Raw genomic sequence first — 27,202 nt, forward strand, 5'->3', positions numbered from 1 at the left:
GCAGCTGGCTTCTTTTGGAAGGAAACAAGATACCAAATAATCCATCAGATCCAGCTGAGGGGCTTCTGGATGAATGCACACCTGCCTTATTGGAAGTAGGTCCCAGCAATACATGTCATGCAAACTTCAAATGGCAGCTCATGTATAAAAGCTAAAAGCTCCATCTTCCCTATGATGTGACACATTTATTAATTAGACATAAGTATGATGTTTCTGAGACAGAGTCACTGACAGGTAGTAACTGATGTCAGCTGGTATCAACTTCCTACAATGTTATGCCTCCCTCATCTGAAATCACTCTCCCACTGTGTTGTATGACTACTAAACAGGAATGCACCTCAAAAAGATTTTCTTCAAGTGCTTCTTTGAGACAAGCCTAGCAAGGTATTGAGCATCTGCAAAACCTCCTCCTTGCAGAACCTTCCTTCTGTTTAAAACAAATCAAATGGGGGAAAAAAATAAAGAAGAAAAAATAAACAACAGTCAGTACACTGTGGACCTTATAATTAGCTTAACCAGTAAATTTCTGCTTCCCCTGAGGTGCATCATAATGTGTATTTAATGAAATCCTCCTTTTCCCTATATCTCTAGCTGTTTTATATACTATAAATTATGGATGAGCTTCTGTTTATATGTGCAATCTTTTAGCTGTAAAATAAAGACCACTAATACAGCACTTAAAACACACCAGGGTGCCTGCACTCCATCAGCGTTTAAATGGGATACAATATGCCAACTGGTTGTTTTCTCCCTCATTGGCAGTGATGTATAGAGGGGAACTGGACTGAGAAAGCAGAGGAGCATCTGCCCATTGCTCTAAGCTCCTCCTATCCCAACACTGTATAGCCTTTGCTTTTTGGTAATGAGAAACAGATGGTGCCATCCATCTCTTTTTATGGGATGGCGAAATAAAATATTCAGCCTTGTATGACTATTTTTAGCATGGGCAAGGGATCTCAAAGAAATCTAGGAGGAAAAAAGGGAAAGACAGTATCTATAGACACTACCACACCATAGTACTGCAGCTAAACAATCAATACTATATTTGGGGGAGGGGAACAGGGAGGAAGTTTAATATATTTAATGATGATCTCAAAGCAAGTGATTTTGGATGAGCAAGAGAGGTAATGCAGGGATTCCAGAGTCCACTGGAAGTTTCTGGCTGATATGCATGAGCTGCATGCAAATAGCAGACATTAAAAGAAAAATTGCTTGGCAGGTATAACCACAAGGTGATACCTGGAATTACAGCACCCCCGACACTGAAAGCAAGTGACTTTGGTAATAAAATGCAATGCAATAATAAAATGGGTTTGTAAAGGCCAGTGTTATAACATGCAACTGCCCTATGTTGTATGTTACTAGCTCTATTGTGCTAGCAAAACTGCATGTATTATTTTCTACACTGAGGACAAATAAAAATATTTGCTCTGAGACAAATTTCCAGTTTTAAATTATGAAATCCTGACTGCCTTAATATTTGCAATCCTTACCTCTCTTTCCCCTGCATGTCTGTCTTTTTGTTAATTGTTACTTCTTTCCTTTTATTTAATCCATCCTGTTTCTCCTAATGTGTTTGCCAGGTACCAAAGAAATACTTAAACAGGGGAAGTTCTACTTAAATAATCCTTATTGGGAAACAGGTTCACATACATAACTCTGACATAACAACAGTCACCTTGGGTAGCTTTTGAAAAAAAATGAACACCTTTTTTTCTTTCTCCTTCCCTTGGGATTGTTGTGGCCACAATGTCTGTCTACAAAAACCTTGGTTACAGTAGGAACACCTGTGCTAATAAATTTGTTGCAACAGACCCCTTGTTAGCTGTGGTGTGTACTAATATTAAAAGGTTTTTTCCATTACAGGCAGTACTCTGCTCAAACTAAGTCAACACACACAGCTCAATGTCAGGATATGTACACAAATCAAGAGTTTAGGTTTTTTTTGTTGATGTAACATCATCAGTTAGGAACTAAGAAAACTTCATATATTATAGTGGAACCCACGAAGATTTGCTGTTACAGACTTGGACTCAAGAGTTCCTGGGAGGGAGTGTAAGGAGCTTTGCCTGGAATGGGCATAGGGCCATAAGCCCTCTGCCAGCTTCTGTAGAAGCTAAGCTTTGTTTTGGAAAGAAAAAAATAATTGCGATTCTGTTGGCAGAAAAGATAACTTTCCCCTATGATATACAGAGGAGAAACTGGTGTAGTTTAATCCTGCAAATCTACTGACAGACACATGCTTCCCAATTGCAGCTGAATGAAAACAAAGTGCAATGGAAAGCGAACTCAGGAAAAGGAATCTGGGTTGTTTCAGCACGGTTGATGAGAATAAAGCAGGCTGTGACTGCTCTGCATTTGCTCTGCACAAATTGCCTTTCAGAAGGCTTTCCAGCAGGCCCTTTGTTAGAGCTTCTGTGACTTTAATTCTGCTAGTCTAATTGGCTAACATAACTACAACTATATTAGCTATGGGAACAACTGGAGTTATGCTTCCTTTCCAAGGGTGTTTTGTCATGCTAACGAAACTCTCCTCTGTTCAAAGCAAAGCAAAAATAAACATTTATACACTTCAAAGAACAAGGGAAAACAATAAAACAACCCTATCAAAGCAAAAGGCAGAAACTAAACTTATGGGAGAGGTGAAAGAAATCACAGCAGATGGCCAAATTCATTTGTGTTCCTTAAAGCACTGTGGGGAGGCAATTGGAACAAATGGTGACAAATGTGGTAAAAAACTCTGTAAAGAGGTAGAGTGTCCTTATAAAGCACTGTACACATCTAGATCTCTACTACTGACTGATGGGTACAGAAGTGTTGAAGCTGTGCTCACCTTAGTGTGACATTTCTCCTACTCCAGTATTTTCCAGAAAGTCTACTATTACTCAAAGCAATGAACCTCCCTCTGGTAAAAAAAACTTAGGACTAAATTGTTACTTTAGAAGAGGATTTCAAAATGTTCTGAGTTCAAGCTTAACTCTCCAAATGCGGAACAACAAGCTTCTGGTATAATGACCAAGGATTTGAACAGCATATATCTCTAGTTCCTGTCCTTAAAAATGAAACCTCACCTGAGTCAGATCCAAAATTAACTCTCTGTCCTGGCTCTTATATTCTCCAAGCAACTGGTCTAGGAGTGACAGAGCAAAGCTCTTTAACATGCTCGCCCTGACTTCTGATCACCTGGTTAACAGCAGCATCTTATAGGCATTACACCTCCAATCTGCAAATAGGTGGGGGATTAGAATGCAAGTCTGTATCTCAGCAATTCTGGTTTTCTGGCATAAATCTATTCTCATTGGGAGTGTAAGCTAGCAAACTTAGCTGGGAACTAAGACATAGCCCACATTCAGTCCTGGTGGTTCTGCTCAGTGGGGGAGAGGTGGTTACTGGCACAGTAGCAGGACACTTAAATCACAGTATCAAAATGCACTGGAACTAACTCATCTGTCACTTTCTTCCCTCTCGGATTGTCAAACAGCCTGTCCAAGCCTACAGCTTATTTTAACTTCTTTTTACTTGCTGCTCTTTTAAAAGTGTTACTAATGCAGCTTGTCAGATTTTCTTCTGCTTTGTAGCAGGAGCTAAACACATTGTTCTGCAAAATAAGTTAAAGGAGGAAACACTCTTTACAGTGCAAGACATAAATGGTGCTCTAGAGTTGGGTTTACTTTTTGTTTGAGGGTGGTGGCTGTTTTCTTTAAGATTGCTAAAGAGAAAAAGAAATACTACAGAAATCTAATGTTATATGAAAGAAAATATAACGCTCAGTAAAAATCTAAATAAAAGCTAAGCGAGCAGAAAAACTGTTTAGAAAAATAAACACTGAGGTATTGAGTCCTATTAGCATTTAAATCAAGCAGTGAGATTTCTCATATCTGAAACATACTACTCCCCAACACAGCACAATGTCTGTGATGTACTTCCAGGGCCAATGGGATGCTAGGAAAACATGCAACTGGGCAACAGGTTGTCCAGCCATAGGTTTAATGCCTGTTCTCTGCAAGTCTCTACATACCATTCCAGGCAAGCAGTATACTTATGCATGACCGCAATCTGCTGGTTTTATGCATCAGAAAACATCAATACTTGTGCTGTGCCACTCACCCATAACGTGTAGGACCCCCTGCGGCTCCCTGGAAAAGTCAGCATGCTCTGATCTGAGACAGCGACAGACGCCAGGCCACTGCTCCGGGATGGCGGCCATTCAAAGTCGGCCTCGGCCTGCTCAGTTTTGCTTTTCTGCTTCTTTATAATCTGTAAGGTAGGAGAACAAGGGGTGGGAGGGGAGAGGAAAGAGATGCTCAGAAAGTACTGTCTGAGCTGTATGGAGAAAAACTACATTAACCCTGTGTCGTGGCAACCTGCCTAGGAAGAACATATGAGTTTCCCTTTGCTCTTGCTCCAGCTCATGCAAAGGATGATTCTGACAACTTGCATGCACTTCTTCTCATCTGAAGTCACATTGCTTGCGAGCACATAAGCATTGATACAATAAATCAAAATCAAGGCCTGTAGGAACATTAATGAAGGTGAATTAAATAAACATGGAAACTTGTTGCTACAGTAACACTTTAAATATCAGCAGCATATCTAAGTGTCAAGTATTTTCTCAGACAAGACTTTTTGCCAAGAAATACAAAATACTACATATGAGGGGAATTTCAAATGCTCCCATGACATCTAGACACATTTCTAGTGAAAACAATGAGGTCTTAGGTGTTTAGGCACTATTTTTGTTTTTGAAAATCTACACCATCTTAAGAGAGAGAGATCATGGCGATTACCTGTCTCCCTTCACTGACAGATTATATCCCACTGTGCTTAATTTTCACAACTTTCTTTGACTCAAATATAAAATATCTACAGAATATTATTATATGGCATAAAAGATCTTATTAGGCAGCTTTTCACAAAAGTGGTAGCAATTCAAGCTTGGCTGAGGCAGGCTCATGACTATGAAAGACTCAATAAGTAGAATTAATCTTCTAACATCCCTATTAAAAAAGAAGGCAGATTATTTTTCATTGAGAAAATGCTACTCTTCTGGCTTTTTTTAATAGCCTTATAAACAACATGTTTCTCTTCTGGTGTGTCATACATACACTATTAAATGCCACAGCCCATACACAGATGTGGCAACTAGCTTATTTCATATGGAAGGAGACTAACTTAGCAGACTGGTTACTTTACTGACCCCAGGAGCTCAACAGCACTCTGTTCATGCTCATCTTGCCTTGCTCCAAACTGTCCAGACAAACTCAACTGCCATTCTGCATCAGTGCCAACTGCATCTGCAGCCCTCCACTTCCATTCTGCATCAGTGCCAACTGTGAGTTTTTCAGGGAGAAGAACGAGCTTTATGTAAAAAGCCACAGAAATCTGACACACCGAGGGTTCTGTGACTTTGTGTGTGTGTATCTAGAAGCATCATTAACAGAATTCTATTTTAATGGTTGATGTTTTCTTTGAATGTGTTGCAGATGCAGGGTTCAGTAGAGGGTATGATCAAGAGCCACACCTCTTGCCACTGGAAAACTTTGTGCCTTTGGGGAAGTGAAGTACAGATGTAAAATTCCATTGAGCAGGGGCCAAGATAGGATATCACAGACCTCAGGGAGTGGTACCTCTCAGCTCTGAGGGTGTAGGGCATCAGATTAGGCACTGGATTAATCTTATTTATAAATTGATCTCTCTGTCAGATGTAGCTGACTAAGCCTATACTGTCATAGTTGAAGTTCCAACTTGTCATTTACTTTACTTTCTATATTGGTATCATCCTTTTTGCTGTTAGTGGAGTTTGAGCTCATCAGACTAAAGCATTGTGTTTTGGCTATTAAACAAGCTAAGGAAAAAAAGCATCCCATACCTTCTGCACAATGGTTGTGGCCAGCTCTTCTATGAGGTCCTCCTTGTGCTCCTGCAAGTAACACGCTTCATTCTGCTTGTCCTGCATGAAAATGGATATCTGTATTTGCTAAAATCACATAAAATCAGCCTTTCCACAGAAGTTGTATTGATTGGGAAATGGGTAATACGCCCTACTGGCACTGTGGGAAAAAATTCAGGCACTTAAATTGCATGTCACCTTCTGAAATGCAACATGCATCTTGGATACCAGTACATAAAACCCATGCCCAAATCTTTAGGTGTAGCATGAGATAGCCACTACTTCTTTATGTTTTCTTTTGTATCTGGTTGGTTTTGTACCACTACCCAAATCAAAAGAAACATAATTGTCCTATTTAAATTAATACATTTTTTTGAAAGTGTTACCAGGCTGTCACTGTAGGTCTCTGCCTTAGAAATAGCTTCTTCCACTGCTTCCTCTGCAACACGTAAAGCCACAGCAAGGGTATCCATCATGCTGTGTCCTAGATGAAGAATAAGATAAAACCAACATGTTCTTTATATATGCACATTTTGCATAATGAGCTCCAAAATTCAGACATATTCTGGACATATATTAAAATCTTAAATGTTCATGAAAAAATTCATTTCCTCAATCCGTATTTATGCACAGTAAAATAAACACCTTAAGACAGATAAATTTGTCTCAATCTCCATGTTTCTTCCTAAATGTAAATCTTAAACACAGGAAAACACAGTATTTTTTATGTTGCTGATGGAAGAGAAGTAACAAAAAATGAACATTAAGAAAATCACCCTAGAACAGGTGTGTATTAGCGTAAATACTGAAGCAAAATATCCCAGCATAGTAGGCAAAAGACTTTTAGTATCTTGCTGAATGTTTTAGCCAAAGTATTTTTGGATCTGTTAACAAGACTTACCAGTGCTCTAAGCTACTTGTCCAGTAATTCAAAGTGTAAGGCCTGTGTTTAATCAAACAAGTTTTTAGCAGCATACCTTCTGTCTGTTGGTAGAATGTAGAGTCACTGCCACAAATGCTTCCATCATTCTCAATGCTTCCTTCAAACAAACTCCCTTCAGCTAAAAAGAAAGACAGAATTTTGCTTTAGTATTAGATGTACCCATTAACAGCAGAGGCATTATTAGATTAGAATATTCACTCAGGATATGGTGGCAGCGCAAACAACGAGGCATAAATGGAAAATTCCTCCTAGCTGTTGTATAAATCACGACTGCAGCAGCTTTTGTACAAAACATGATTGCTTTTATATCAAAGACCTCTCAGTCATTTTGGATTGAGAAAACTTACTACAGTAAAAGAGAGAGGAAGAAGCTAAAAACTATTACTACAGTAAAAGAGAAAAGAAGAGGTTAGCAGGCATAAAACTCACATGGTGGAAGTTAAGTACAGGGAATTTGCCTTCACTATGACATTTGGAGTTGAAATAGATTCTACATTTTAAAGGGCAATGCTGTATAAATAAGACACTTATACTAGTATTTATCTTCAAAGAGAACAAAAGGTTTACCTTACATTCACACAGAGAGTAGCAGAAAGTTAGCAATGACATTTAGACTCAAAGGCCTTCCTTAGAAAGGTGTCACAGAGAGTGCATGTGCCACTGCAACTTATCATTGCACCGTTCACACTTCCCTTCAAGGAACAAGTGAAACTATGGCTTAAGGAATGGCAACACATCATACGAAAGTTCTGAAGCATCCGTCGCCACAGTTTTTGCTTCCATTATCCCACTTCTTCCCTCAGGGATACAGATTTGTTTGTCTTCATAAGTATTTGTTCTCCATTGTTAAGGAAACTTCTCAAGAAAAATGGATTTGATACCGACAGAGAAAAAAGACTAATAAATCACAATTTAATGCATAGGCCACTTCTTCCTAGAAGATTTTATGTTAATTTTCATATGAAATACCTGAAATTTCCACTCAGGTATAGAGAGTCTACTTACCATCCTCAATAATTTCAGAAAAAAGCAAAGACTATAGAAAAATTACCAGTTTTTGTACAGATATTAAAAGAATTACATTAGTGAAGTATCTGATCCAATAAACCCAATGAAATGTCAAATATTCAGCTAGCTGTGTTTCGAGTAATTTGCTGAAGTTACCAGTATGACACCAAACTCCACTTCTCCCAACCCATTTTATATCTCCAATTACTCTTCTTATGGGGTGAGGCATTAGAACACCATAGTTAAGGGAGAATTGTGTCTTCATTTAAAAGGATGATGCCAATACTTTATCAGTAGCTTTTAACTATTTACAAACATGAATTAAAAAAAAAAGGTGTGGCCAGTTTCAGATCCTTAAGCGTGCAAAACTCTAAGTGAGGGAATCTAAGTTTTGGTCAACTTGGATACTGAATGGATCCCATGTTAATAAAATTTTGTTTCAAGCACCACAGAAATATGCTCTAAGATCAAACGTTGCATGCAAAATTATTTTCTCATTCATTGACTACCCAGGACTGTGAAAAATTTTGGGACAGAAGCTAGAATACAAACTGCAATTTACTTTACAGACAGTTCTGTATCAGTGACATAATTAAGATAAAACATTCTTTGATTTCTTAAACAGCTCTCTAGACACTTCCCCTATTTTTTTTCTCCACTGAGGCATTTCTTTTGCAAAGAAAAAAAAATTGCCTTAAAAAAATCTCTGTTGAAATGATCTCAGAATTTCCTTTGTCTCAACTTGTATGTTAAAGTAGATTAGAATAAATCTTGTAAGAAATCAACACAGCTGTTCTTACCTATTGTATCAGGACAAACTCCGCTCTCCAGTCTATGCTTCTTGTACAGGTTCTTCAGGACTTTGGCACTTCCAAAACACTTAAAGCGGCTTTTGACATTATTATAGTACCAATCCAGAGACTGGGTCCTTAGGAGCCTAAAACAGAAAAATAACCTACATATTTAGAATGATTCTACAAAAATAAATGTAAAAAAAAAAAAAAGAAAGAGGATCTTTTAGACCTCACAGCATAAACATATTAATTTCTGAATACTTCTTTCTTGTTTGTAGTTTGCAAGTGTTTGGTATATTGAGGTAACCCCCCCCCAATGTAATTCATAAGTAAATATCTTCTTCACATTATCTAAAGTTTTATTTGGTTTTGGTTCTACCAGAAGAGGTGGTCTCCCCTTTTACATTATAATGCCAACACTACAGCCTCTTGAAAAATACAAACAAGACTTTGAACAGCACAGGAAGGTTTTAAAAATAGCCTATATTCACACAGATTTACAGATACTGTAAGAACACCAGCCCATTAATGCACCACAAAAAAAATAACATTTACATAAAAATACATCACTGCTTTTATTTGGGGAAATCTGTAGAGTAGAAAAAGCCTAATCAGAGGACCTCAAAGCAGAATGAGCAAAGAATGGCAGAACTGCACTTTGGTTTCTCACTTTCAACCGGAAGCATCACTGATGTCAATAATTCATCCTGATGGATTTCTCCCCAGAGTTCTGATACTTTTATAAAGCCATGAGATACTGGCAAGCTCTGTATTCTTTTCAATGTGGCATGTGACAACTTGCTTCACCTGTTACTTCAGCAGAGTGTGGAGAGAATCTGTGCCATATTCCCAGGCAACAACAACCACAGGTGACTGCAGGGCAACCCACAGTGGACCTTTACGTTTCCTTCTGAGGGTGTCACTGGAGAGGGGGATTCTAGGGTTCTACCTATAAATTAAAGCTGACTTATTCTTAGCACCAAGATTTTAGAGAACAAAATGCTAATGTTAGTATCCAGTGTCAATATAGGAACTCCTAAAGAAATGATGTTACTATCAGGAGTGCTGAACTCTCAGCACTTCCAGACCTGAACATATTCAGATGATTTAACTCCACTTTTTAAAGCTGAGGCTACATGTGAAAAACAAAATAAAATTACAGTCTCCCTGTAACCTTTAGATTCTCCTTCAGGGACTCTGCAGTTTTCTTTATAATGTGCAAGGCAAGCGACAATGCACAATTTTTGTTTAACACACATAATTTCATAAGCAAATAAAACCTCACATATTAACAGATTAGCAATGTAGTTCTTACTCAGCACCGAATCTCAGGAGATACTTGGTAAGAAACAAATATCCTGAACCTGGGGTTTCAACTAAGTGTTTCCAGTCCAAACCCAGATGTTTTAAGTTTCAGTATACTGATAAAAAAGGAACATCCACTTCACAAAAAGCAGAACATTATGATATAGTCCACTTTTCTGTCACCACTGGAAAGTGTTTAGTAGCAAACACTAGCAGTGGGAAATTAAAAACAAAAATCAATGACGCCTATCGTATTCAAACTGTGAACCCTTAAAGTTACATTAGCTGCTCTACTTAAGTCAAGTGAAGAAAAAGCACATAATGAAAGATAAGCCTATTTTTTCTGTATCCCATGTCAGCAAGTAGATGCAGGAGAGGTATTTACAGATAATGTAAGAATATTAGCCCTTTACTATCTGTTTGCACAGTAATATCCCAAGCCTAACTATGGCTCCCAGGAGGCTGACTGGTTTCAATAGTCACCATTCTACAAATATAACTAACACGTGACAAGAACAAAAATACTTTTTTTAATGGAAAATGTCTTTACACATGGTGCACAGATGATGGACATCTGATGAAACACAAGTGTCCAGAGCACAAGCAATGCCTTAGTTTGTCTGTGAAGTACAGAATTTCTGAATTCCTATAATGCTGCCACCAAGAAACCTGTTAAGATGCTTGCCCAAGACCTGACCCACCGACCCAGGGCTCGGCTGCTGGCACAGTGATGAATCTGAATGGACGCAAATTTCTCTCTCAAACCTGCAATTCTTTGGCATTTTGAGAACCTGCCTTCTTTGTGGGCAGGAACCACTTGCTCTCATGGAAAGTGCATCAGAATACTATACTTTCTGCTTGCTGAATTTGATTCACTTTTGTCCACTGAGTTTCTACAGGTGCTGAGAGTACAAGAATTCAGTCAATAGCAGAGTCACAATCATTATGATGGATAAAAATGTACGACTGGATTGGAAGCGGCTTAGCAAGAGTTATTGACCAGAAAGGATGCTCTTCTGCCCAGTGAATGCAGCTTTCTCCATGTGATCCACAAAACAGTTTCACAGCACCATCACCATTGGTGGACTCATAGCACTGGGAGTCCTCAAACATGTTGCTTTAGAGCTTTCGAGATCCCTGTCAACTACCTTAGCATGTTTACTGAGTAACCTCAGCTTCACTAGCTCAAAACGCTAAATTTGTAATCTTGGAAGCCAAGTAGACCCAGTTCTTAATATTCAGACTGAGTGACAAGGTAAAAAAAGCAGAGTCACCTATCTTTGTACACCCCATGCGAGTTAAGATAGCCAGTTACAAATGTTGACCTGGCAGTTTGGGAAAAACAAAAGATGGGACTCATTGCAAGCTTGCTTCATCATCTTTTTCCCTGTGTCACCATCTTGTTCTGGGTTTGATCAATACTGTTTCTGTAAAAACAGAATGCTAGCAGCATTGCTTTTTGGACGAAATAAGAGTGTTTTGCAACTAAAACAGGTTTTGTATTTGTAATAATTACATTTTCTGTATGTGAACTTCAGAAGATTCAAAAGGATAGAGATTATACATCTCAAAGCAACAATGAAAGGAGATGCTTGCCTCTTTGTACTAGTTAATCTGGTGTAAACATGAGGATTGGGATTTTATTTTTTAGATTTCCTCATTGCTGCAAGACTAACACTTCATGAGTAATCTAATCATGCCATGCTTCTCTCCTATGTGTTGGAGAGATACCAACAACTCCAAATCTTTGCCTCTGTCCTGTACATGTTTTATAACAGATTACAATGCCTCCTCTAAAGCTTTTCAGCCTCTTAACTTTCAAATAAGTCACAATGTCCCTGCTGATTCCTCCTAGGGAGAAAGGATTTGGAGAAGAGAGAACTTCTCTTATAGGTATTAAAATAAAGGACGCACTCAAAAGAGAAATAAGAGCACTTTTGCCTTATTTTAAAATCCTTTAATGTTGACCTATATTTTAAAGCTGTTTTCTGCAAAAGCAGTCCACGAGCCCAGAATAATGAAAGACTATGACAGCGCTAGCATTAAATTGTTGGAATGAAACCTTTCCCTTATTAATTCTAATAGAAAGTGTGCAAGTTCTCTCTGTGAAAGAAAAGTTCACAGTTTAGGGATATTGGTTGTCTGCATTTTAAAGAAGCAGGACTGGTTGAAGCCATTTCTTGCTCTTTCTGTACCACAAAAACTGTTATGTCTTTATTGCTAAATAGTAGCTTTAAACACTAAGGACATTATTTATGTTACGTAACATTGCCATGGAGTCGAGTTGCATTTTGATGTGCTTTTGGCAGAGGAGAATACTGTGATTTTAATATTCTGCCTTACTAGCAAGTGTGAAAGCTAGGCAGACACTTTTCATTTAATAACATTAAAATCTGAACGAGCATTAAAAAGTGTCTGTCCTTTTTATAATGCAGCAATGTGTTTGTCTTAATCAAACAGCACTATAAGAGAGGATAAGTCCATTAAAATCTTTACAAGTGGTTTTCAGTACATTTCGCACCTGCAGCACCCAAATAGTAAAGTTTTAATATTTTCCTGAGGAAAAAAATGCCTTGGAGTGGCAACATGTACCATCTCTCTCATTATTAGTGATTGCTACAAGAAGATCACATGAAAAACATCACTCACACAAGTACTCACTACTCAAAACACAGAAGGTTCTTTGATGACTAATTTACCAATTTAATTCTTTCTGTTCTAAAACACTGTGAGGTTTTACTTGTTCTAAAGGCAATATGAAGCTTCTTCAAGAAATTTTCTCAAAAAGGTATTACAAACTTAATATTCATGACCTTACTGTTAATTCGTAATGCAAGTTAACAAGGAAACATTTTATAATAAAAATATTTTTCCGTTTTCCATTTTTCCATGAACTCTGTGAAAAGTTTTTCCCCACAAGGTGAACTTGTCACTTACTGAGCTGCAGTCTTTCTGAAGTCCGGAGGTGCTTCCTGAAATCCAAACTTACATTATTTGTCAGAGTGAACATATAATCACTAGGAGTTTCCTTGCTGCTGACTTGCACTGAAAAATGAAGCTTCCTTTTTCAGCTTTTCACATCTATGTTAATGCATCTTCAATAACTTTGTGCCAATGGTTAGGCCAGTAAACTCTTCTAGCCCCTCAATGGCCATCCTGTGCTTCTCCTGCTGCGCCAAGGACCTAGTGTAACATCCAACCTCAGGTCACTGAGATCTGCATTCAGCAATTGGCTCATTTCACTCAGGAATGGAGCTGCTTTACAATTGTTGGGCCTTTTTACTTTTGTGGATGTGACAATTTTTAAAAATTAAGTAAAGAAAATTTAAAAAGCCAAACAAACCCACCTCTGAAATACAGGACTATCCACAGATCAGAACTGCTGCTCCATTGGACACTCCAAAACACAACACAAACACATCAAACTGAAGAAATATTAGAAGTGCAAAAGCAACATCAGTGTTTAGTTTTCACTCTTTGAAAGCAACCCAGGGCTCCTTGAACTGCCTTAAGGTTCAGCCATGAGTGAAGTGATGGAGGGAGTGGGAGCCAGAAGACTGCCTACTGAACCATATCAGAGTTGGGACAGTGGTGGACAGGGTGCCTCCAAAGCAGACCTGCTTAGCCACACTGCTGGTCTGGACACAGAGCCATGCTGCAGTTAAATATTAAATATTCTTGTCTTTAACCCTGATGTTCCCTCACAGACTGGTGCTGTGGGACTGACATCCTTGAAACCTTGGCCCCTCCTGGGGAGCTGCACATCCATCACCCTCTGGCTTGCATGACTACCATGTTATGCACGAGTGGTTGGGAAACTCCAGCTAATACAGATTAAGCTGTCTCAGGCATGCCGGCTGTCACAGGCCCCCCCAGCATGGGCTCTCTACCCATACTGACTCACACAAAATATGAAGCTAAAGGCCCTTGTTTTTATTTTGCAGCACTAAGTGGCCTCAACCTGGTGCCCAAGGAAACAATTAAGATTTAACCTGTCGCTTTTTATTTACTAGATTTGGAGTAAAATTGCTTCAAACTCAACATCTTAAAATATTCTTTCTCTGCCAATAGCAATATCTGCTTTTCTCCTTGGGCTGATGTTTTAGAGCTTGTAATGTACTGCTCATTGTAAATTGTTGAATTAAAGGGTTTCTGTTCCTTTCAGTTTCAGTGAAATCAAACATACTTCCAGGGTCAAGAATGCAACTTCACTTTCATTCCCTTCAGAATGAATCATTATTATAGCACACAAACAACACACACATGAATATGCTGCCAATGCTCAGTTCTCTAAAAATCAGACTCTAAAAACATATATTGAGAAAGTTCAGCACCCTGAAGCCCTGAACTTTGGCCAAGCTCGTGTCATTCCAAGATGGTACTTATATTTCCCCTGCTTGTTTTGCACCTATCCCCTGCCTATGAAAGGCAGTTGTTCACTCAAGAGTAACAGCTCTTAATCATTTAGTCCAGCATGCCACTGTTAACACTTTGAAACATTTCCTTCCCAAGCTTTAAGTTGAAATTCTATTTATTTTTTAATTCATGGCATTCTGCAGATCACCTATCACTCAAGAAGCGCTGTTCCAGAAAATTTCTTCCTCCAATTATCCACAGCAGGGGGCTGCCCATGGATTACACTGTGACACGTCGAAGTGCCATGGCACACTGACTCTGCAGGTGCTTTGCAGGAAAGGCTACAGCAGTGCTCTGTGGTCAGCAAAGTCCAAGTCACAGTAGAGGAGAGACTGCCACAGGTCAAAGCATCTACCCCAGAACAAAAAGTGTGCATCCCAGTGAAAATATCATCTGTCTTTCTCACAAGAGGAACAAAACAATTGTCCATGTCCCTCACAGTGAAATCATGACTTTCCTGTGCCAGCCCAGTAACTTCACTGCAGTCTACAGTATGTTAATTATTCAGAGAGCTCAACCAGCAGTACAGTACTACATAAGGAACTTCCTAAAAAAACCCACATCCTTCCAGCCATTCACTGAGAAATGCACTGCTCTGGTTTGGGTTTTTAAATTCCAACATGGAGCAATATACATGGAATAATAAAGTAAGGTTAGCAGAGAGAAAACAAAGTTGTATTTGTTTGTTTACAAAAGACAGCTGTATATGTAACCCTCAAATTTGCTTACTCCGTCTCCTTTACCTCTGAAATCAACAATCAAGAAGTTGGGTGAGGGAAACAGTAGGTTTTATACTGAAAACCTACATATACTTTATGAATGGAAGAAAGACCATAACTCATAACAAGCTCATGTAATCCTGGTTATTGAAGGAAGTGCTAAAACCTCTACCACTCTGGCCCCTTTAAATCAAGCCTCAGTGCCTTTCTGAAGGGAGATGACAAGGACTGGTCACGGCAGTGTATGCCAAAGTGCAGGAATCACTCGCTGTGTTACGAAGCAGGCTCCAGTAAGTGATTCCTAGTTTGTAAAAATAGGATCATGAGCCATACTTGTTCAAATAAAGGGTTCACCTAGCCTCTTACTCTATCTCTGGCCATTGGCAGATACTAGGAAAGAGATAACAGAAAAGCTGCAAGTGTGGAACAACCCTGCTCTCAGCACACTCTGCACTTCTCAGCTCGGGACTCTGCTTGACATTAAACCAAACTACCCTTAAAAGACACTTATTGATGGACTTACATTCCATAAATTTGGCTATCCCTTACCTAAGTCTAGGTGTACTTCTGGCCTGCTCGAAGTTCTCTGATACCAAGAGTCTGCAGGTACGTGCCATATAGAGATGCTTTGCCTTTCTTCACTTAAACACCTACCTCCTAATTCTCTGGATGCCCCATATATGCCCTGACATGGGATGCTGCAGTAAAGCTGGGTAACACTGGCATGCAAAACTAGGAACAAGCTTAAGTGAAAATACAGGCACTATAGAACACCTGAGGAAAACCAGCAGATAATGAGCTGGTTTCAAAATGAGTCCAAGTTAATGCAGAATCACATTTCCCTTTACTGGGCAACATTTCAAAGCCCACTAACAAATGAGAAATATCTTAAATATGTGGAATGCAGAATCCACTAAAAACCCTTTCTCCACTCACAGGCATTTCTCTGTGCCATAGGTTTGTGACCAATATGATCACTGGTAGTCTGTTCTAATCTAATCTATGTTAAAAAACCCCACGAGATTGCTGATCCTTAAACATATAATTCAATTATCGGACAATAATCAGTATGTAAAAATCAGGAGTCAAACGTATCTCTAACAGTCTTTTTCAAAACAAGAATGGAGAAGATACAGGTGACCCTCTTTTAAAAACATCACAGACTTAACCCATGTTTTATTAAATAAAAGAAAAAAAGAGAAAGATTAATGGCAATTTGTAATTCCTATGCTAATCTTTCTTTCCTCCGGTAGGAAAGCAGACATAAGAATAGAACATGTCAGCATTTAACTGAGCTATTTTGCCCTGTATTTTCCCTGTGAGGCTGTATGTCAGGAATCCCTGGCTCATCAAATGAATGCTCCCAGAAAGCATGTTTTGTTTTAGGGTAATCCAAGTGCAGTTATAAAAGTCAATTTTTAAAAAGAAGAGGGTTTTTAAACTCAGTGCTCCACTGTAATTTAGCTGACTACAAACGCCAGGGGTGAAAACATGATCATGGAGAGTTAACAGCAGTTAAAGCAATGACCTAAGAAGGGGCAGGACCTCTCTTCAGGCATCTACTAGCAGTAAAAGATGTAAGAATCCACATCCAATACAGCTCCTGACATTATCTCAGCAAGACCTAATAAGATTTTGCCATAACAACACGCTGATAAAGATGTTTTCCATGTCTTACAGTCACTAGTGAATATTCTTTCTCCATTTTTGCTTTGTAAAGTGAATATCAGTTGGCTGGTATTTATTTATTCAGAGTTGACTTCTGAACCTGTAAGTTCAAAAGGCTGCATTGCAGGGGAGCTTGCAGTACAAGTTACTGCTGCTTTCAAGCCACTTTGGCAGAGCCTTAGGCCATGAAAGAAATAGGATCATATAGGTGTTCCCCTTGCCCCCACACCTAATGAGCTATACCTAGATCACTCCCAGTAGATATACAGATAGTCTGTGCTTAATGACTGCTGATGCTGCAGAGCTCCTCAGCCATCCACTCTGGTGTTTTCCTATCCTAATGTTGAAAGGTTTGCTTAGCATTTAAGCTGAACCTTCCTGGTTTCTATTTAAACAAGAGAGTTTAAGATGTTTGCTCTTTTCCTTTTTCATTTTTTAAAGGCTAATGAATCCTGTTTCATCCCAGATCGTGTTTTAGTAATCTAATAATTCTCACTGTTTTTTTTCCTGGGATGAGGAAGAAAATACCCAAGTGGTCTACAGTGTTGTTTAAATATAGACCCAGAACTGATAATTTGAGGCTGTACCAGTACTCTTTCAAGAAAACCAAATGTAACTGTGGGGATAAGACTTAGCACAGCACAGTCCCTATGGATGACATCCCACCAGATATGTCATACTGATACTGAATCTGGGCAATGCAATGCTGTGAGTCACACATCCTTCAAAATCTTGCTGAGACTTGCCAATGGAAACTGCCAACTCTTTAAAAAAAAAAATATGGTCAAACTAAGTCAAGGCTATTTTCACTCCACCTTTTCTTTAAACTGACAATTACATGGATGCCACTTTCATAAATGAGGTTTAAAGACCTCTCACTGGCACTCAGCTGCTACACCTTGTTATCGTCCAGCAAATAACCCTCCTGCATAAGAAAACCATGAACCCTGTCCTTCACAAGAAGCCTTATGGTCATATCCATAACACTACCAACTCCACATGCACAAAAAGCCCAGTTCTCATCATTTTACTCTTGCTTTCACTTCTAGGTTGGTGTGTAACAAGCCCCAGATTTCACTGCAGCCACTGCGGATCACTCAGTGGCCAAAGCTGGTCTGTAGACCTCATCACTAATTGTGTAAATGAAAACCGAGAATTCATCCCCTTCTCAGCCCTTCTAGGTGTATATTTCATTCAATGCCTGGAAATTTCTTCCCCACCACATTGCCAAGTATTTTCATTAAAGCCTTTCATTAAAATGTGTATCTTTACACGGTTCATTAATACTACCTGTCAACCCAGATGAAAATTAAATAAGTAGCCATTGGATATTTGAAACTAATGGAAACAAGTCCAAATGCCTGTGTAAAAGCTGGAACACTCAGATACTGCAAAAATGAAACTTTCTACATGTTTATTTCAAAGTGCTTTTGGTAAGGTCATTTTACAGTACAGAATACTGTCCTGACATTTGTATATGATTCACAGGATTTATTTCATGACATAAAAATCATAAACATAAAAAAAAAATTACCATTGACATAAATCTTTCCTCCTTAAGTAATTTCCCCCCAAATTTATTTTCATGTAAAGTCTTGGGTTTTGTTTTTTGTATTTTTTTTTAATCTTAATTTGCAGCAAAATACATTTTCAATATCCCACATTTTTCAAAGGAAAGAAATTCTATACTCTGGTCATCTGAGACTAGATAATTTTCTAGGCAAATTGTAAGAATTAATCAATACTGCATCACTAGTAAATTTATGACACTCACATGCACAAAACATGCCAAAGCAAAATGCAAATAAACATGAATCAAAGCAAGTTATTACAGCTACACTGAACACATATATATTGTCTTTCTCTGTCATATTTGTTTTTGCTTGCTACAGTGCATCAGTGTAATTTTTATTTCAGATTTCTGAAATAAGGCAAAAAGAACAAAAATCCACACTGACAGTACCTCAAAATGAATATATCCTGCTGCTTTTCTTAAAAACAACAGTAATGGATATTAATAAATTCTCAATTGGAGAGACGTTAACTTCCTGCTGTGCTATTGCTATGAATTTATCCTTTGCACCTACCCACTGAAGTGAAGGAAAATTCATACAGAAACCTCGTGTAAATAAACTTCAGAATGCAGAGAGCAACATCAAAACACCCTCAGGAACATCTGGTCATCGAACTTTGCATTCATGTTACTGAAACAGAAGCATTTACAGTCAAAATACAACTGAACATAAATGGCTATGAATAAATGCACCATTCACCCACATAAGAAATGTCTTCCATAACCACAGAAGATACCAAATGAAACAACAGAACATAAAGGCACTTTGATACATTACTCATATTACCTAAGTGAAGGCTTTTCTTTCTGTAAACTTCATTTTTAATCCACAGATTCTCGAAAAACAGCCGAACAACAAAAAAAAGTAAGGTCGATGAAGCATAAAAATTTTCATGAAAGAGATGCAAACTCTGCTCCATCAGAAAAAAATTCCAGAGGATAAACCATGCAAATTAATTCTGTAATCCTGATTAGAAAAATACGCATGGCTTTTAATATAGAGCTCAAGAACACCAAAAAGACAACAATCCTCTGCTTGAAGGTCTGTTTCTATTCTTATATTGGGAGAAAGCTGTGAACAAACAGCTGTGAAATGCCAGGGAAGATGAGAAGATTCATCACTCCGTAAAATCAAAGAGAAAGTTGGGCTCATTTCAAGATTATTTAAAAAAGAAAGAGGGGGGGAAAAAAGAGAAAAATACTTTAAAAAAGGCACCAAAAATCTTAACACTTTGCTGGGAAGCAAAGAGCTTCAATTTCAGTTCCTGTCTTTTGTACTGGTTATCTCATCCCGCAAGCCCAACTTCTGCTGAAGTAAGCTGCACTGTTTTTTTCCAGGAGCTGTGCACACAGTGATTCCACCACCCCTTTCTGAGATGACATACTTGTAGCTTTGTGACTCCATAAGCCACAGAATAGCTTAAGAAACACACTGTTCAGCTGGAGGCAGTGCCATGTTATCCAGCAGGAATATGACACCTCCAAATCCAAGTCCTATGCAGGTCCCTAGCTGGGAGGTGTAAGAAATGTACTTCCTTGCTTCCCATCCACCACTGTGGAAGGAGGAAGAATTCAACAGAGTGATGGTGCACTCCCCAGAGAGCAAACTACCTGGACATGGTTCAGATGTTTATCCAGAAGTTCAAGCAATAAGATTTGCTTGAACTACAATGGAAAATGGGTTAGATGTAGAATAACTGGTCAGCCCTGGGAGGTGGGCTCAGTCAACCACTGCACCTCAGTAGCTCTTTCCAGAATAAACCAAGGACAAGGACTGAGCGAGGGTCTCTGATGCTCTATAACAGTACTCTCTACTGCTCTGTGCAAGTGAGCATCCCGAGCATCCCATGTGTTCCTCCTAACTTGCTTACCATTCTCTTTCTGCTTTTCTGTATGTTGTGCTACTCGTGAGTGGAGTTCTCCTTGATTCTTTAAAACATCCTTTATATATATTTTTTAAATAATTTGTCCTTTTTCAAACCGATTCCACAGTCACTGCATTTAAAATGTGGAGGTTTTCCGGGTTGCAGAGAAAATATTTTTAGTCAGAAGCTTTATTGTGCAAGCTGTCTAGCAGTCTGACAAAAGCTAAATTCCAGCTTATGGCTGAAAACCGTAGGAAAAATTCCAAAGCCTTTACAAATTATACAAATGAGACTTTAATCCCAGCTGGCCTCACTAACAGGGACTCTACATCTGGGCACACATACAAATGTACTTTTCATATGGATTTTCAGTTATTTGAATAATGAAAAATAAAAAAAAAATCAAACTCACATTGGTATTTTTGTAAATACTTGTATCACAGTAATAAAAAACCAAACAGTCCTGCAAGCACAGATTAGCCAGACTGTCAGAGAAATACAGCTGTTTCTCAAAACTGGTCCTGCTTTGAGCTCTTGGGTAAAACTGATCTACTGTCCACAGGATTCACTTCTCTAACAAACAGAAAGCTTCAAAGCCATTCAAGCCTCCTGTCTTCTCCACAGCAAGCTTATTCTCATCTGCACAAGGCAAGGGCCATCCAGTTGTGCTAAGAGGTATGTGATATGAGCAAGTGTGAACAACAGCAGTCAAGAAAAATGGGAGGAACTAAAAGAACCAGTGTATGAACAAGAGGGATGAAAAGAGGAAGAGTTGCAAAGCTACCTTGGCCATGCACATGGAGATGACAGCATGCAGTGGGTCTTTGAGTCCCTTAGTGCTGCCCTTCAACTGCTGGCAATGAGTGGAGCGCGAACATCACAGCCCTTCTCTGCTACATCTGCAATGCTTGTTTGAGAAGAGCCCCCACTTCACTCACATGCCAAGGACTTTTGAGTTCCCATTAAACTGGGATGAATATGTGGTAGCCAAAGGATTTATGTAACTTGACCTAGATGTCTCTTCCTGCTTTAACTGCACGAGGCATCACTACCACAACGTTTCATGGTTAAGGTAAACTCAAAGAGGTAATTTTTTAAAAATAAGAAATCAAGTTCTAGCTAACATTTTTCCAACTATGCTGCTTAAGGCCCTAAGTGATTTAATGCAGACTTGCTGCATACAGACACACTTGTAGTTTCATTTGACAGTGGCAGAAAATGTCCCATTGCAATAACAGGAGGTGTCTTTATTTGGGCATCCCTCCTGTGTGTGACAAGCACAGGGAGAGATGCCACCAACAGAAGCTATTTGTAATTTCTGAGACCATTATTTACTCTCACCTCTCTCCAAAGGGGATGGAATTTAGGTCCCTTCTCAAGCAGAACCTCTCTCATAAAACCAGAGAAACCTGACAGCAGTTTCTGGAGAAGTAATCCTAGCTATAGGATTTCCTGCTGAACAGGCTGGTTATTGAATTACCAGCTGCTAATATGGCTCATGATGCTGCCAAATGGCTTCTGGGCCTGAGTGGGTTGGAGACAGAGTGTGTGTGTGTGTGTCTGTCTATCCTGTGCATCTAAGGTAGATGCCTTAAAAAACATTAAAATGTTCTTTCTCTCTGCACATACGCAGTACTTTTGAAGGTAGCTCTCATGCTGCCCCTCCCCCTTTTTCTTGTCATTCCTTTTTCTCCATTCTTCCTCCCTTTCTTAGCAAAACATAAAAGTTGGGATAAATGATTCGCTTGCATTACTGAAGACAAATTTGGAGAGTACTGAGGCAGGCAGGTAGAAGGCAATACACTAAGAATGTTCCCAGTGTATGTGTTGCTTCATTAACATACTGACTTGTCCAGAGGATCCAGGGATACGAAATGTCTAGTACATATAATGCTTAAATTTTATCACACAGTGGGTGCGTGATAATTCTGCATTTGCCCTGAACAATTCTGCATTTGCCCTGTTGAAAAGACAGTGCAGCTGCTAAAGTAATTTCCCTTACACAAATAGCCATGGGAAAATAATTAAATGATCATTTTTAAAGGACATTTTTTATGGATCAAGTACACATATTTTCAATCAAAACAAGTTAAAATTATTTTGGACCCAGAAAAGTATTAAAAGAATTATATCATTGAGACACAGAAAAAATTAGTCTTTAAGAAGACAGATTAAACTATATGGTAATTGTGTAAAGGAAAGTGAAAAGATAAAGCAAATTATCTCTTCTAGATATGAAACAAACAAACCTTGACTACTCAAGGGTGTTAACCCTCAACTTTTCCTTTAGTTATGAAGAACTTTTGTTAAAAAAATACTCTTTCTTATTTTTCATTCATTTTTGAAACTGAATACAGACCCCACGGGTAGAAACACCAGGAAATGAGGGAAAACACACAAAAATCAGAAAAAAACCCTGTCTGACTTGAGTTTCAAGATGGAAAAAAAAAGTCCTTCTTCTCTCCCAGTCCCCAAAAGTAACAGGCTGTACTAATATAAAGTATCAAGAGTATGCTTACTTTCAGCATATTAGAGGAAATAATAAAATTATCTACATTCATGGACCTTTGACTCCTAGAATGAATCATACTCTCAGTAATGACAGGTTAGTAGTGCTGCTCTAAGATATTTAGGTTTTATACATCTGATCCATCTCAATATTATTAAATAACACTATCTCAGATGATAATAATAAATACATTTCAAGCTGCAACAATGAGACTACTTATTAAGTATACCTAAAATAAAAACACAGGTAGTGAAAAGAGATTTTCCAGTAAATGTCTGGAAACAGAGTCAAAACCAAGAACTTCTTTAATAAATAGTAACCAAAGTGTTTTTCAGGTCAGAGCCAACTACTAAGCCTGTGATACAGCTATGATCCAACTCCTAATTTTTTGAGAGATTAACTCTGTAAGGGACAAAGTGCCACAATTCTATAGTAGGTGAAGCAGTTAATAAAACTAATTTACATATATCCTACTTCATGCTACATTTTTATATTTTTTTGCTACTTTTTACAATCAGTAAGTATATATCATATATCACAGTTATTTAAAACTTACTACCTCATTGACAATGCCATTATTGTAAAGCAATAAAGATCTTTGAAAGGAAACTGACTAAAATCTCAACAAGTAAATAAAAGAAATGGCCAAATATCCTTTAAATCCACTGAAGCACCAGAAGACTCGCTTCCAATTACTTTGGAAATCCAGCATGTTGAGAAAGGAATTCAGATATCTTGACTCTAAAGCTTGCATTTTCCACTCAAGTTGACCCCTTTCTAATTCTGAGCCATTAAACATTTGTCTTAAAGTTCTGTTTTCATATCTGCAATTTGTTCAAATTAGATATTTTAGACTAGATACTTGTGTTGAAGAGAAAAGGAAACCAATACTCTCGAAGTCTCTATCCACGAAGAACTGTGAGCGAGATCAAAGAGTCAAATAAGGCAGTGTGACAATGCATGCAATCTTCTTCCAAATCCACTAGACAAGCAGAATAACTGAACCTGGAAACAGCCGGAAACCAAGGATTTTGCAGATTGTTTTTTTAAGATATACGGCAAGAATTATTAATGGCTGAATACATGAGGACAGATGCAAATCTTGAAAAGTGATCATCTGCATTAAGCCTATTTAGCCCTTCTACCGCAACAGCTACACTGCTGTGCTCAGAAATGTATCAGAGAAACAAGACACTCACATTTTACAGCCAACGAGCCTCAAACACATATCATATATCTAAGCCACCTCCTGCCCTACAAATCCCCTTGTGCAAGCCTGTATGCCCTGTAGCCCAAACACTGGTTTCATTCTCAGAGGATTTGGGATGACACAGGAACCTATGTGCCCACATCTATGGGCTTCTTTAAGATTTTTCATGCTGCCTCATTCAAAAAAGACCAGCACTGCTCAAGACAACAATTATTGATGGGGAAACATATTTCAGAAATATTTTTTTGCCAGTGTGATCAGAAACAATTCCATTTCCTAAGTTATCACAGTAGCAGAAGTCAGATCAGCCTAGCTGAAGGCTTTTAATTATATTCCCTGTGTTTTATACACAAGATCATCATTCTAAGTTTGGGCTTATTGAAAATTATTGAATCCCAGGTTAATTGAAAGCTCGGTAAAGTAGGAGATTGCAGAAGAAAAGGGAATTGTTTACTCCCCAATATCACCCTCAGATCCAGTGTCACCTCTGAATCCACCGGTAGCATGTTATTTTGGGTAAAAGCTTTCACAACAGTCTTTGATCCTGTTAGAAAATAATACATACAGAAATTGCTGTATAACATTCATAGCTAAATGTGCCCGCCATTGTACAAGTAAAAATATATTTGGAAAATCAACATCAGTGCTCTGATTTAACTTTTGTATTAACATGCAAATTTAGAACAAATCAGTCACTGTAAGTTATTGGTCAATACATGGGGATATGAGGACAGCAAAGTCATCAATAAAAAGCAAGGGATGGTATCAGCACTGTCATAGTGGACCATACAGTACAGAAACAAACTGGAATATCCATCTCCACTCTAAACAGTTGACATTTTTCAAACATCCTTATGTATGGTACAAGACATAGGGAGGGATCATACAGACATACAGCACTATACATGTGCACATCTTGTGCAGCATCACAGGTCTACATATGCTGCTTTGCAGCTACAGAAGACACACACTCAAGACTTCTCTGCTTGTCAAGTCAACCATTATCACAACACTTCAGCTGGGTTATGTTCAAATTACCAAATACTCAGGGTCTGTCAGTGCAACAATGAAACTGATGATTGGAAGTTGGCAAATGTCACATCCATCCACAGAAAGAGGTGCAAGGAGGACCCAGGAAACTATAGGCCTGTCAGCTTGATCTCAGTGCCTGGCAAGGTTATGAAGCAGATCATCCTAAGTGCAATCACACAACAGCTACAGGATGGACAAGGGATCAGACTCAGCCATAATGGGTTTAGGAGGGGCAGGTCCTGTCTGACCAACCTGATCTCCTTTTATGATCAGGTGACCCACCTGATGGATGAGGGTGGATATCTGGACTTCAGCAAAGCCTTTGACACCATCTCCCACAGCAAACTGCTGAAAAAGCTGGCAGCCCACATCTTGGACAGGGGTACTCTGTGCTGGGGTAAGAACTGGCTGGAGGGTCGGGCCCAGAGAGTGGTGGTGAACGGTGCTGCATCCAGTTGGCAGCCAGTCACTAGTGGTGTCCCCAGGGATCGTTGGGCCCAGTCCTGTTTAATATCCTTACTGACGATCAGGATGAAGGGATTGAGTGTAACATTAGTAAATTTGCAGCTGACACCAAGTTGGGAGGGAGTGTTGATCTGCTGCAATGCAGGAGGGCTCTTCAGAGGGACCTGGACAAGCTGGAGAGATGGTCTGATTCCAACGAGATGAGGTTCAACAAGGCCAAGTGCCGGGTCCTGCACTTTGGCCCCTGCAGCGCTACAGGCTTGGGACAGAGTGGCTGGAGAGCAGCCAGGCAGAAAAGAACCTGGGAGTCTGGACTGACAGGAAACTGAACGTGAGCCAGCAGTGTGCCCAGGTGCCCAAGAAAGCCAATGGCATCCTGGCCTGTATCAGAAATAGTGTGTCCAGCAGGACTAGGGAAGTGATTCTGCCCGGTACTCAGTGCTGGTGAGGCCATGCCTTGAGTGCTGTGTCCAGTTCTGGGCCCCTCAGTTCAGGAAGGATGTTGAGGTCCTGGAGCAGGTCCAGAGAAGAGCAACAAGGCTGGTGAAGGGACTCGAGCACAAGAGGCTGAGGGAGCTGGGGTTGTTCAGCCTGGAGAAGAGAAGGCTCAGGGGAGACCTCATCACTCTACAACTACCTGAAAGGAGGTTGTAGCCAGGTGGGTGTTGGGCTCTCCTCCCAGGCAACTATCAGTAAGACAAGAGGGCATGGTCTTAAGCTCTGCCAGGGAAGGTTTAGGTTGGATATTAGGAAGAAATTTTTTCCAGAGAGAGTAATCAGGCATTGGAATGGGTTGCCCAGGGAGATGGTGGATTTGCCATCCCTGGAGGTTTTTTAAGATGAGATTGGATGTGGCACTTAGTGCCATGGTCTAGTAACTGCAGTGGTGTTGGATCAAGGGTTGGACTTGATGACTTGGAGGTCTTTTCCAACCCGGTTGATTCTATGATTAATTGGTAGAGGTCCAAATTTCTTCACAGGGAAATTATTTTCTGTTAACCAAACCCCTGACAATAAAGGAACAATATGTTGCTGCCTTTGGAATTGAGTCATTTCAGTAGGAGGACAGTGAGGATTAAGAGAATCTTGAAAGCTTTTTCCAACATTAAGTCTTCAAACACATCGTCACCAAGTTTGTACGGATGCCAGCCATTCCTTTTGGCAGACTCCATGATGTCTTGTTGTATTCTACAGCCAATTTGTTGACTCTAATTAGCAATTTGGGAATAGAGTAGCAAGAAAAGAAAAATAAAAAGTTTAGAGTGCACAGTACCAGTTACTATAGTGAGACACACACTCTTTCATTATTATTTTTTAATGCAGTTGAACATAAGGTGTATCCAGCTATTTCTTCAAAACCAAACATGGATGTGAGTAGTTCCACAGAACAGAATTGTTTACACTAGAAAAGGCCTTTAAGACCACTCAGTCTAACCCTTAACCTAACACTGCCAAGTCCACCACTAACCCATATTCTTAAATGCCCCATCTACACATCTTTTACATACCTCCAGGGTTGGTGACTCACCCACTTCCCTGAGCAACCTCCTTTCAGGTAGTTGTAGAGAGTGATAAGGTCTCCCCTAAGTCTCCTTTTCTCCAGGCTAAGCAATCTCAGCTCCCTCTGTTGCTTCTTCTAAGACTTGTACTCCAGACCTTCTCTGGACTCACTCCAGCACCTCAATGTCTTTATGTAGTGAAAGGCCCAAAAGTGAACACAGGATTCAAGGTGCAGCCTCACCAGTGCCGAATACAGGGGGATGATCACTGCCCTGGTCCTGCTGGTCACAATATTTCTGAAACAA

General features: G+C 39.2%; 1 protein-coding gene across 5 annotated transcripts in view; it reads right to left on the bottom strand.

Moving 5' to 3' along the window:
• Positions 1–27,202, bottom strand: part of MYRIP (myosin VIIA and Rab interacting protein) — a 212,958-nt gene that overhangs the window by 44,930 nt on the left and 140,826 nt on the right. For all 5 annotated transcript variants that reach the window (XM_051789215.1, XM_051789214.1, XM_051789211.1 and 2 more), the window contains 5 exons: positions 8,642–8,778; positions 6,868–6,951; positions 6,277–6,374; positions 5,870–5,950; positions 4,108–4,257 (listed from right to left, as the gene is read on the bottom strand). In XM_051789215.1, the coding sequence (XP_051645175.1) occupies positions 4,108–4,257; positions 5,870–5,950; positions 6,277–6,374; positions 6,868–6,951; positions 8,642–8,778 (550 nt within the window). The remainder of the gene's footprint in view (positions 1–4,107; positions 4,258–5,869; positions 5,951–6,276; positions 6,375–6,867; positions 6,952–8,641; positions 8,779–27,202) is intronic.

Source organism: Manacus candei, unplaced genomic scaffold, assembly GCF_025592945.1.
Source record: "Manacus candei isolate 608988 ecotype Guabito, Panama unplaced genomic scaffold, ASM2559294v1 h1tg000026l, whole genome shotgun sequence".
In the NCBI taxonomy this organism is placed as follows: Eukaryota; Metazoa; Chordata; class Aves; order Passeriformes; family Pipridae; genus Manacus; species Manacus candei.